The 11793-nt window shown below is 42.4% G+C and overlaps 1 protein-coding gene and 3 non-coding genes across 4 annotated transcripts; all 4 read left to right on the top strand.

Moving 5' to 3' along the window:
- The first annotated feature begins 281 nt into the window (after positions 1-281).
- Positions 282-10694, top strand: Ncl (nucleolin). Its single transcript, XM_051190708.1, has 14 exons — positions 282-471; positions 1416-1532; positions 3212-3710; positions 3948-4133; positions 4233-4319; positions 4520-4661; positions 5555-5679; positions 6743-6866; positions 7882-8036; positions 8657-8780; positions 8995-9128; positions 9599-9725; positions 10040-10266; positions 10372-10694. The coding sequence occupies exons 1-14, from the start codon at positions 454-456 to the stop codon at positions 10452-10454; spliced, it is 2148 nt and encodes a 715-aa protein (XP_051046665.1). The 5' UTR covers positions 282-453; the 3' UTR covers positions 10455-10694.
- On the top strand, positions 4374-4443 carry LOC127226805 (small nucleolar RNA SNORD82). The gene has a single exon (XR_007834931.1). It is a non-coding gene; the product is annotated as a small nucleolar RNA SNORD82 (small nucleolar RNA).
- LOC127226806 (small nucleolar RNA SNORD20) lies at positions 9226-9304 on the top strand. The gene has a single exon (XR_007834932.1). It is a non-coding gene; the product is annotated as a small nucleolar RNA SNORD20 (small nucleolar RNA).
- LOC127226803 (small nucleolar RNA SNORA75) lies at positions 9781-9915 on the top strand. Its single transcript, XR_007834930.1, has one exon. It is a non-coding gene; the product is annotated as a small nucleolar RNA SNORA75 (small nucleolar RNA).
- Positions 10695-11793: the final 1099 nt, after the last annotated feature.

Here is an 11793-nt window from a genome sequence, read left to right as displayed (position 1 = left end):
CCTCACAAGCCGCGCAGAACTGGCGCGTCCCAGCGCGCAGGCGTGGCGACAGTGAGCCGCTAAGGCACACCGGAGGGACCAGTCAACGTCCGCCTTGCGCAGCAGTAGTCCCGCCCTACGGCGCTGCCGTCAGGCCCCGCCCTCAACAGCCCCGCCCACACGTCATAGCCCCGCCCCACGCCCTCCAGGGTTAAAGGCTCGCGGTTGGCTAGGGGGACGGACGCGCGCTCTGATTGGTGGAGGCGGGGTCACGAGGACACCGTCGTCGCCTTTCCAGAGGCGATTACTGGGCAGGCTCAGTCTTTTGCCTCAGACGCTAGCTGTAGCTGGCAGGCAGTCGTACGTGCTCCAGTGTCTTCAGAGGCCGCCGCTGCCGACGAGTTCGCGTGGGTTCTCCTAGGCTCTTCCGAGCTGCGCACCTCGCCACACGCGCCGTCGTCAGAACCCGCCACCATGGTGAAACTCGCAAAGGTGAGAGGCCTCGCGCGCGCGGACGCGGACAACAAGGCCTGTTTCCTAAGGGGCGCGCGCGCGCGCGTCGCTGAGGGGAGGAGGGCCTGCGCGCAGTCCCGGGCGCGTTCGAGGGCGCCATGCTGAGGGAAGTCTCGCGCGACTAGCGGGAGGTCTCGCGGTGTTTGGCCTCTGACTTGGTGGAGAAGCGGCCGAGGCGGGTTCTGGGAGGTGGGTGTTGCGTGCGCCGGGGCCCGGTGTGTGTGTGTGGAGGGTAGTGAGAGCGAGGGAGCCGACAGTGCAGAAGGGCCGACGGGCCCGCCGTGTGGCGGTGGGGCCGAACTCGTGCCACCGGCGCTGGCAGGGCCCCGCCTCCTGGCGCACGTGCTCCGCTGCGCGGCCCGCCACGTGGGTTGTGGCGCTCGTGGGTTTTGGCGCCGGGGCGTGTGTCGCGCGTCTCGTGATGGGGAAGTCGCGGTGTACCGGTAAGGGGGGCAGCGCGATTGACCTCGGTGGGTTACCTAGCTCTCCCCCGTCCGTCCCGGCCAACACGTGGTGGACGCCTGAGGAAGCGCGTGGTGGCCTGCTTGTTACGTCCACGTGGTCCGCCTCTAGCGTGAGAAGGTCGGAAGTAGTTCTGGAACAGAGGTGCTCCTTCTGAAAAGGGGCTATCAAGGTCCCCCCCAGCACATAATTTAGCGGGTTACCTTAAAGTGGGATTCACAGGAAGGGGCTGGGATATTAATGACTATTAGACGTGTGGATATTTAATAGTGAATTGATTCCAGTTGTCTACGAAAGGGAAAGACAAATTATAGGCAGTTATTTCTCAGCAAAAATTGCCAGGGGATCATCATACCAAGCAAAAATGATGTCTTTTATGCTTATGCCCTTTAACAATATAGACAGTGGGTATTAAGAAATAACACAAAACGGCGACGTGATTTTTGTGTGCACTTGTGTAGGCCGGCAAAACCCACGGTGATTCCAAGAAAATGGCTCCTCCCCCAAAGGAGGTGGAAGAGGATAGTGAAGATGAAGAAATGTCAGAAGATGAAGAAGATGACAGCAGTGGAGAAGAGGTATACAGCTAATCTGGCAGTGGTGCCCTGCCTTGAATCCCAGCAGGAGGCAGGCGTATGGCAGGCGTTCTGAGAGTTCAAAGCCAGCCTGGTCTACAGAGGGAGTTCCTGGACAGCCTAGGCTACACAAGAAACCCTGTCTTAAAAACCGAAAACAGATTTAAGATGCAAAAATAAAACCATTGGGATTGAATGTGTGTTAATCAGAATTAGCGTATTCTAGTATGTAAAAATGGTTGAGGGACAAGTATTTAAGAGATTAACAGTCTATGGGGGTGTCTCCATTTCACTCTTGAGTCCGGTTTCCCCACAAATTTATAGGGTGTTATTTTCAATCCCACAGTTTATTCCAGCTTAATTTTTCATTCAGTCCACAGTCACTTCATTTTGGGGGGGGGCAAAAGGCATTATAACACAAAATTACCTTTTGCTTTTGAATCAGGATCTCCATGTGACCCTGATAGCCTTAGAACTCAATTTATAGATCAGGCTGGCCTCAGATTTTCCTGAATGAAGGTTGAGATTGGTGACAAAATTTATTAAGCTCAGGGCTTTGGATGAGAGTGGGAGTCAGGGTCTCATAGTTCAGGTGGCACTATATTTTACTCCTGTGTGTGTAGGTTTATCATCTGTTATAGGGGCCCAAACTGAGCCCTTTATATGTAAGGCTAACCTTTTAATTATACTCCAAGCAAGATTTATCTATTCAGTATTCCATCAGGTACATTGTGTTTTTGTAGTGATGATCCCTGTCACTAAGCTAAGCTCTAGTCTGTTATAAAGTTATAGAGTCAATTTTTAAAATGTATCTGGTTGGGATTGAATGTTGCTACTTACCAATTTGCCAAATCTGGTACTTTTTAGCACTTTTGTTCATTCATTTAAAGACATGATCATTTAGTTCCAGCATTCAGAAGGCAGGAGTAGGCAAGCTAGCGCTATATAATCATGCTCAGATTTCTTATTTAGAAGAGCTGTATTGTAATTAACAATGTGGTTTGGATAGAACCTTGTCATTTAAATGAAAGTGAAATGCATACTTGATATAACTCTGGTGCTTAAGGCTGATGTTTAGGGTAAAGTTGGAGGCCAATTTCATTTTGAGGGCTTTTTTTTTTTTTTAAGAATTTATTGTGTAGTGTTCTGCCTATGTGTATACCTGCATGCCAGAAGAGGGCACCAGATACCATTATAGATGGTTGTGAGCCACCATGTGGCTGAGAATTAAAACTTAGGACCGCTGGAAGAGCAGCCAATGGGTATAACTTGGGCCAATTTCTCCAGAACCGATGAGGGTTTCTTAAATTTGGGTATTTGTCAGATAAGCACCTATAAGTGTAAGTTATGTGTTCTGGATTCCAGGGTTTTAGATTTATTTTTATGTGTTTGAGTTAGGGTTAGAGTGTATATCTGTATTTGTGTGAGTGTACTAAGTTTGCCTGGTGCCCTTACGTTAGAAGAACACTCCCTGGAATTGTAGTTAGAGCTATCATGTGGATGCTGAGAAATGACCTGTGGTCCTCTACTAAAGTAACAAGAGCTGAGCCATTTCTCCAGCCCTTTGACACCAGGGATATGTGTGTGTGTGTGTAGAGCTAGTGTTGAGCCCAAAGTTAGTATCAGTGTCTTAACATAACATTAGATATAGGGAATATGCTTATTATTTATTTACTTTTAAGGTGGTCATCCCTCAGAAAAAAGGAAAGAAAGCTACCACAACTCCAGCAAAGAAGGTGGTTGTTTCACAAACAAAAAAAGTAGCAATTCCCACACCAGCTAAGAAAGCTGCTGTTACCCCAGGGAAAAAGGCAGCAACAGCCACACCAGCCAAGAAGGCAGTTACACCAGCCAAAGCAGTTGCTACACCTGGAAAGAAGGGAGCCACACAGGCAAAAGCATTGGTAGCAACCCCTGGTAAAAAGGGGGCAGTCACTCCAGCCAAGGGGGCTAAGAATGGTAAGAATGCCAAGAAGGAAGACAGTGATGAGGATGAAGACGATGAGGATGAAGATGACAGTGATGAGGATGAAGACGATGAGGAGGAAGAGGAGGAATTTGAGCCACCAGTAGTGAAGGGAGTGAAACCAGCAAAGGTAGCTGCTGCTGCTGCTCCTGCCTCAGAGGATGAGGATGATGATGATGATGAAGAGGAAGAGGATGATGAGGAGGAGGAAGATGGTAGGTGGATTTCTATTGGTAGGGTCGTTAGAGCTAGGGGTCTTAAACAATACTGCTTATTTTCCCTGACCACTTAATGGTTAGATTAGAAAGTCACATTCTGTGCTCACGGTTCTTTATATAACTTAAACATGTTGTCGGGATTTTGTTTTCTTTCTAAGATTTTTGTGTATGTAGGATTCATGTTATCTGGATTGAGAGCAAATGCCATTGCTTACTGAGCCATGTTTCTTTCAGACTCTGAAGAAGAAGCTATGGAGATCACACCTGCCAAAGGAAAGAAAGCTCCTGCAAAAGTTGTTCCTGTGAAAGCCAAGAATGTGGCTGAAGAGGATGATGATGACGACGAAGAGGAGGATGAAGATGATGAGGACGATGATGATGAAGAAGAGGAGGAAGAGGAGGAAGAGGAAGAAGAGGAAGGTAAGCAAATTCTGAAGGACACTGACTTCAGTAATGTTTAGTGAGTGGAAGTGCTTAAATGTCTACCTACTCATGAATGACACTAAAAATCTTATCCAGAGCCTGTTAAAGCAGCACCTGGAAAACGGAAGAAGGAAATGACCAAACAGAAAGAAGTTCCTGAAGCCAAGAAACAGAAAGTGGAAGGTAATCAATCCTGCAAGATTGGGGACTGTGAGAGGTGATAAAGGTAGCAATAATAGCACAAGTGATGAAAGACAAAGGGACTTAATACTGAAACCTGGTGTTGAGATTCAATATACTGATGTGCTTTAGAGAGGTTTTATGCTGAACTTTATATGTAGTGAGCTTTTTTTAAGTGAACTAAAAGTCCATTTTCTGTGCAGGTTCAGAGTCAACTACACCTTTCAATCTGTTCATTGGAAACCTTAATCCAAACAAGTCTGTTGCTGAATTAAAAGTTGCCATCAGTGAACTTTTTGCTAAAAATGATCTTGCTGTTGTGGATGTCAGAACTGGTACAAATAGGTAATTTTTTCATTGAACATTAAATATGGGTTAGCTTGTGCTTTTAAATTCTCCATGCTCTTAATTAAGCCGGACTGTTGGCAGAGGCAGCCTGGTCTGCAGAGTGAGTTCCAGGACAGGCTTCAAAACAATACAGAGAAGCCCTCGGTCCAAAAAAAAAAAAACCCAAAAAATTTCCATACTCTTAAACATGGAGATATATAATTACTTTAAAGGACAAAGTCATCAAGTCATGGAACTTGCAAATTTGAAATTTCAATATTTGACTTTTTGTATAATGTCAAATAGCAGTAAGCCTAAAATTTTGCCATGTTTGGTCAGGTGGTGGTGGTGCGCACACACCATTGATCCCAGCACTTACAGACAGGTAGGTGGATCTCTGAGTTGGAAGCAGCCTGGTCTACAAAGTTTCAGGACAGGCTTGGAAGCTACGGAGAAAACCTGTGTCAAAGGAAAAAAGAATTTGTCATTTTTGGTCAATAATAATTGGACCTGAATAGTCAGAGTGAATGCTTTTTGTGTTTGGGTCCGTCGTCTGTCCTCCTGTCCTCGTCCCCCCACATGCACACAGGGTTTCTCTCTCTCTCTCTCTATATATATATATATAGAGAGAGAGAGAGAGAGAGAGCTTTAGACCAGGCTGACTCGAACTCACAGCCTGCCTCTGCTTTTCAGTGCTGGGATTAAAGGAGTACACCACCAACGCCCAGCTTATAGTGAATCTTTTTAACTAGAAGGATACTTAGTATTTAGCGAGGCTCTTCCAGCTAGTACTCTCAGTTACATACAGTATAGTAAATAAATCTATGTAGACTTAGTACATAGACTTGATTCTATGAGAGATTAGTATGATTTAGATCACTCTCATGCCTATAATCTTTTTCATCTTCAAGGAAATTTGGTTATGTGGACTTTGAGTCTGCTGAAGACCTAGAGAAGGCCTTGGAGCTCACTGGCTTAAAAGTGTTTGGCAATGAAATTAAACTAGAAAAACCAAAAGGAAGAGATAGTAAAAAAGGTACGTAAAGAAACTTGGTGACTTAGAAGGTAGGCTTTGCCGCTTCTAAACCAATGAGATTTATGAGTGAGGTACACACTGAGATGTCCTGAATTTCACTAGATGACATTCAGGTTGGTGTTAATAGGTGTTTATTATACTCTGCAACCATTTGGAGAGTTGTGGTGCTGGATGGCAGGGTGGATTAATAAGTAAAAGTGCAGAGGTTGATGGCCTGATTGTGATCTCTAGAAGCCACACAAAGTAGGAGAAACTCCAGATTTGTCCTCTGACCACATGTGCATCATGGCTTGCTCTCAATTTGCATTGTGTATATACAATAAAAAGAATTACAGTTAAAATGAATTCTTGATACCCAAAAGATTTTGTGTTTTAGAATTTGGGGTTTTGAAGTATTTTCTATTTTAGTAGTGCTAAAAACTGAACCTAGGCCCCCTCTGCATGTTAGGCAAACACTCTTAACACAGCTATATTGCTCAGTCCCCTTGAACTTGAACATTTGACAAGTTATGAATTCAGTTTGTAGTTTATGCAGTATTTACTGGGTGTAGGTCCATGTTACTGATTGTGGAATAATCTATTTGTGAGCTGGGACCTAAATCAAAATGAACTTGTTTCATATACCTTAATACACATAACTGGGGAACTTTGATGATAATGTTTTTAGTGCTTGCATTTTGACATGCAAGTAACGGCAAGATGTTGCCTTCCGTCTTTGTGCAAAATTTTTTTAGATTCAAATTTTTCATTAGTAATGAGATTAGTAAACAAGGTCTTCTCAAACTATATCAGGCTCCTAATTACTACTCTTTGTACCATTGCTCATTCCTTTATTATATATTAAATGGGTTGAGTGCGGGGTTTTGTTTAAACATGTTTATGTGTAGACTAGTGAGAGTTGCCTAGTGTGAGTGCTAAGAATTGAACTTAAGTCCTTCGTACAAGTGCTCTTCATCTCTCCATCCCTTACCCATTCGTAGCATAGAACCTTTTCCTTTATGGACGCTATTTGCATTATTCTCTTATGACTTGTTAAAAAATTAATTTGTTTTGTTTAATCTAGTTCGAGCTGCAAGAACACTTCTAGCAAAAAATCTTTCTTTTAACATCACTGAGGATGAATTAAAAGAAGTGTTTGAAGATGCCTTGGAAATCAGATTGGTTAGCCAGGATGGGAAGAGTAAAGGGTATGTTTTGTGTTAGCTTTACTAACAAAGAGGTGTTTTGAGTGTCATCTCCCCCTCTCCTACCCTCAACATGGTCTCATGCACTTCATACTGCTAGGTGATAAGTTATTTATGATTTATTAAAGCTTACCTGAGTGTACAGAAAGCAAAGGTAGCAGCCACAAGCTATAGAGCCAGGCAGTGGTGGCACACACATTTTTAATCCCATGACTCAAGACAAGCAGATGGATCTATCTGTTCGTTCAAGGCCACACTGAGCTACACAAGATTCATCAGTCTAAAAGAGAAGCTGCATGCAAAGGTGATCTAAGCTCTTGGGATTATCATATCTTTAATTCCAGCATTTGAGGTGTATAAGATAGCAGCAGATATTCAGTATGAAGAATTAGTCTCTAGCCATGTTGAAGAGAGGCAGCAGTCTAGGATTCGTGGAGCTAGCCGAATCACTCATTCAATCTGAGGTAGAGGTAAGAGCTAATGGCTTGCTGCTTAGCTTATCTGATCCTCAGCTTGAATCTGATAGCGGTCTCTGGGTCTTTATTTTTCATGTTAAATGCTGGGCCTCAAACTTATTTTGTAGCCAGAGACTAAACTGGTCCTATAGTATGTATAGCAGTTGGTTTTGAAGCTTACAGGCTGGTCCACATCCAAATCAATACCTTTTTGCCTCAGGATCCCTGATAACTACCAGGATTGACCTTCCCTGGTGGTTTTTGTTTTTTTTTTTTTTTTGAGAAAAAAATGTGATTCTGGACAGTTTACTATTACTGTGTGGCTCTTTTGACATCCTACGTAGTTGGAAGATAGCCTATAAGGATGATTTCTTAAAGATAAGCTAGTAAGAGCCCTGTAAGTGATTGTTTACCACCTATATTTTAGTCACTGAGTGCACACATGACAAACTATATGAGGTTACATAGTAAATCTGGTACTTGAGTGACACTTGCCTAATGTGTTCCTTCTCATTAAGGGAATAACTGTTTAAACCCATTTACACTCTCCTTATCTATTGCAGGATTGCTTATATTGAATTTAAGTCTGAAGCTGATGCAGAGAAAAACTTGGAAGAAAAGCAGGGGGCAGAAATTGATGGGCGATCTGTTTCACTTTACTATACTGGGGAGAAAGGACAAAGGCAAGAAAGAACTGGAAAGAATAGCACTTGGAGTGGTGAGTTAAAGTTCCACAGTGGGAATTTGGGAGTCAATTGTATCTTTCTACTTCATTGTTAGCCAGAATTCATCTTTGGTTAATATGGCTATATTAATATTCATGAATGAGAGCTATTTGAAATACTTTCTATTGGAACATAGTAGGCAATTACAGCTTTTTTTTAATTGGTATGTATGTTTTCTACTTTAAATGGCTTAAGCTATGTGTTTTTTTGAGACAGGGTTCTTCTGTAGCTTTGGAACCTGTCCTGTAACTCAGATATGGCTGCCTCTGCATCCTGAGTGCTAGGATTAAAGGTGCACACCACCACAGTCTGGCTAATCTATGTATATTTTAGAAATAATATTCTAGGACAATATAGAATAATCATCTAGTTACACTGAAAATGAAAGGAGCAAGGAAGTATGATAGACACTTAGTTGAGCAATACTATGTTTTTTTAATCAGATTTGGTTCTTAGGCTTACGGTTTGGCCTATGGCTGCAATGTCACTGTTTCATTTAACATGAATCTTGTGGGGCGGGAACAGGCTTGTTATGTGGTCCACTTGTCTGAGTGTTTTAATTTACACAGACTTAGATTAACACACATTGCTAATAGTGCGACATCTTTTGCAGGTGAATCAAAAACTTTGGTTTTAAGTAACCTTTCCTACAGTGCAACAGAAGAAACTCTTCAGGAAGTGTTTGAGAAAGCAACTTTTATCAAAGTGCCCCAGAACCAACAGGGCAAATCTAAAGGGTAAAATGACATTTTTGTGTTTCTAGATGTGAACTGGACATAGTCTCAATACATCCCTAGTAAGGATAAACCTATGCAGCTTTATTTTGTTAGCTGGAAAACTGAAGTTTTAGCTATGCAAATGATAGTAAATATTAATAGCATAGGTAATTAGTTACATGCTGGTGTCAAGTGTTTGTAAGCTTTATTTTGAATACTGACTTTTAATCCTCAGGTATGCGTTTATAGAATTTGCTTCATTTGAAGATGCTAAAGAAGCTTTAAACTCCTGTAATAAAATGGAAATTGAGGGCAGAACAATCAGGCTGGAGTTACAAGGACCCAGGGGATCACCTAATGCAAGAAGTCGTAAGTCTATTTGGCATGATTTGGTTGAGGCTGCATGGCAGTTTTTTGTGATTCTGTGTAGGGCTAGCTTTTAACTTGCTGCTGAGTAAGTGACAACTGGACATGATGACTGATTACCTGAGAAATATTGATGAAATCTCAAGCAAATTCCTCTAGATAGTCAAGTTCTGATCCAGCTGTGTCAGCTCAAAGCAGCAACTTTTGGATTTGTCATCTAGATTCTCTTAGGTTGAAGTGCCTAAGTCCAGTGTAGTGTTTACTTTTAATTATTGGCAACTAATAGCTTTTCTGGTAAAACAAGTATTTGAAACATTTTACAAAATCAATATTATAAGAATATTTCAGTTAAATATGGTAGTACATTACTTTAAATCCTAGCCCTCAAGGCAGAACGAATGGATATGAAGCCTAGGCCATCCAAAGCGACATAGTGAAATCCTATAAAACAGGCATTTTTTATTCTCTTCCAGAGCCATCAAAAACCCTGTTTGTCAAGGGTCTATCTGAGGATACCACTGAAGAGACCTTAAAAGAATCATTTGAGGGCTCAGTTCGTGCAAGAATAGTCACTGACCGGGAAACTGGGTCCTCTAAAGGGTAAGACATGTTGCTTTTCTAGATCTATTGTGCATGGACAGCTTGGCTCTGCAGTGTCTTCTCATTGAGCTCCTTTCTGTCATCTGGTGGCAGATTATGGATTCGCACGAGAAGAAGAGAGAGTTCACAGAACTAGCACTTAACCTTCTGTTTTTACAGAGGTTTAGTTTCGCTATTGTGTGAGACATTCTGAGATCTATTTTACCACATTTGGCTCTGTATTGACTATACAATAAGAATTCACCATGTGAATGACTTGATTATTGTGTACGTATATGTTTGCTTTAAAGTGTTTTTTTTATTTTTTATTTTAGGTTTGGTTTTGTAGACTTCAATAGTGAGGAAGATGCCAAAGCTGCCAAGGAGGCCATGGAAGATGGAGAAATTGATGGGAACAAAGTTACTTTGGACTGGGCCAAACCTAAGGGTGAAGGTGGCTTTGGTGGCCGAGGTGGAGGAAGAGGAGGTTTCGGGGGCCGAGGTGGTGGCAGAGGAGGAAGAGGAGGCGGATTTGGTGGCAGAGGCCGGGGAGGCTTTGGAGGTAAGCTGGAACCTCTTTGTTTTTCCTAAGTGTCCTAACGATCCTGTTTGAGAGGTCAGTTCCCAGTACTGTACCACCCATTCATGATGTTTTTTATTTCTGTAGGTCGAGGAGGCTTCCGAGGTGGCCGAGGAGGAGGAGGTGGTGGAGACTTCAAGCCACAAGGAAAGAAGACGAAGTTTGAATAATTCCTTCCCAATCTTTCCCACTTAATTTTAAAGAAAGGACTCTGGGGTTTTACACTGTTACCTGTTATATGACAGAGCCTTTTAAGGACATTTCAACAGATTTTTTTTCTTACAAATAGTTTTTTGGGGTTTTTGTTTTTTTTTTTTTTTTTCCGTTGGGGGTTGTAAAAGAATGTTTATCATGTTTTTTTTTTGCTTCAGTGACTTTAGGACAAATTAATTAAAAGTCCTAAACTCTGGTGCCAGACTTTGTACTTCCTAAAGGTTCCTTTTGGAATGATGTTTAAGAGCTCGGCAAGACCAACTCTACTGTTCAGACAGATTCCACCCTGTGGGAATTCGAGATGTGTTTCTACTGCTTTCAAGAATCCTGACTACATACAAATGTGGAGATTAGTTGGGGTTGAGGGTCCACAACTGTTACATTATGTTTCTGACCTTAAGTTTTGTTGAAGATGTTGCATTTCCACCTGAGGTGATTGTACTGGATAGTGGCACCATGGATCAGTACTAAAATGGCATTAAAGGTAAAGCCATACAAGAAGGGTCTAGTGGTTGTAAGTGGCAGCTAGTATAGATCCTGCATAGAGGGAACAGTGGCCTTTTTGATGTGACCTAACAGGAAGTTTGTGCTCTGTCCAATATGTTAGGAGTATAGTGTAGGCCCTTTGCCTGCGTAGTTGAAAGGTATACAGCTTTTCTTGATGATCCATCAGGGATGTGCTATCACGCCCATCATTTTTATTTTTTCTGGCTGTATTTTAGTACCCTGCTCCTACCAGTTGGCTTTCAGAAAAAGCTAACCAGAGCTATTTGGCTTGAAGAAACTCTGTAGGGTGGCCTTGACTGTTTGCTAGTTCAGAGGAAGCAGTTGATGGCTTATAGCTGAAAGTACTTCAAGGAAACAAGCAAATCTGTACAGAGCAAATTTTAGGACAGCCTGGGATATATACACACAAACCCTTTACTCAAAAAATCAAAAGAACAAAAAAGGAATGGTCCAATTCCAGTGCTCTGGGCAGGTATGTTTATTGTGGAGTGAGGATGTAGAAACATCCTATAGGGTCATCGAAAGTCTGGGTTGCAGTTGGGATGCCTACCCACATTTTAAATTGGACTTGGAGCCATTTTGGAAAAGGAGTAAGCTCCCTTTAGGAAATGGTTCATTGCTATTTCTCATTCTTCCAGCAGGTGGCAATATAAGTACACATGAACACTGAGGGAGGAGGGAAACCTGGCAGATGAATTCCAAACAACCATCATTTTCATCTGTTTTTACCATATTACCCTAGGCGTGGCTTGTTTCCTACCTAAGGCTATTAGTGTGCTAGTGACTCAG

Source organism: Phodopus roborovskii, unplaced genomic scaffold, assembly GCF_943737965.1.
Source record: "Phodopus roborovskii unplaced genomic scaffold, PHOROB, whole genome shotgun sequence".
Classification (NCBI taxonomy): domain Eukaryota; kingdom Metazoa; phylum Chordata; class Mammalia; order Rodentia; family Cricetidae; genus Phodopus; species Phodopus roborovskii.
The sequence above is the reverse complement of the archived record's forward strand: the minus strand, read 5'-3'. Positions and strand labels throughout refer to the sequence as shown.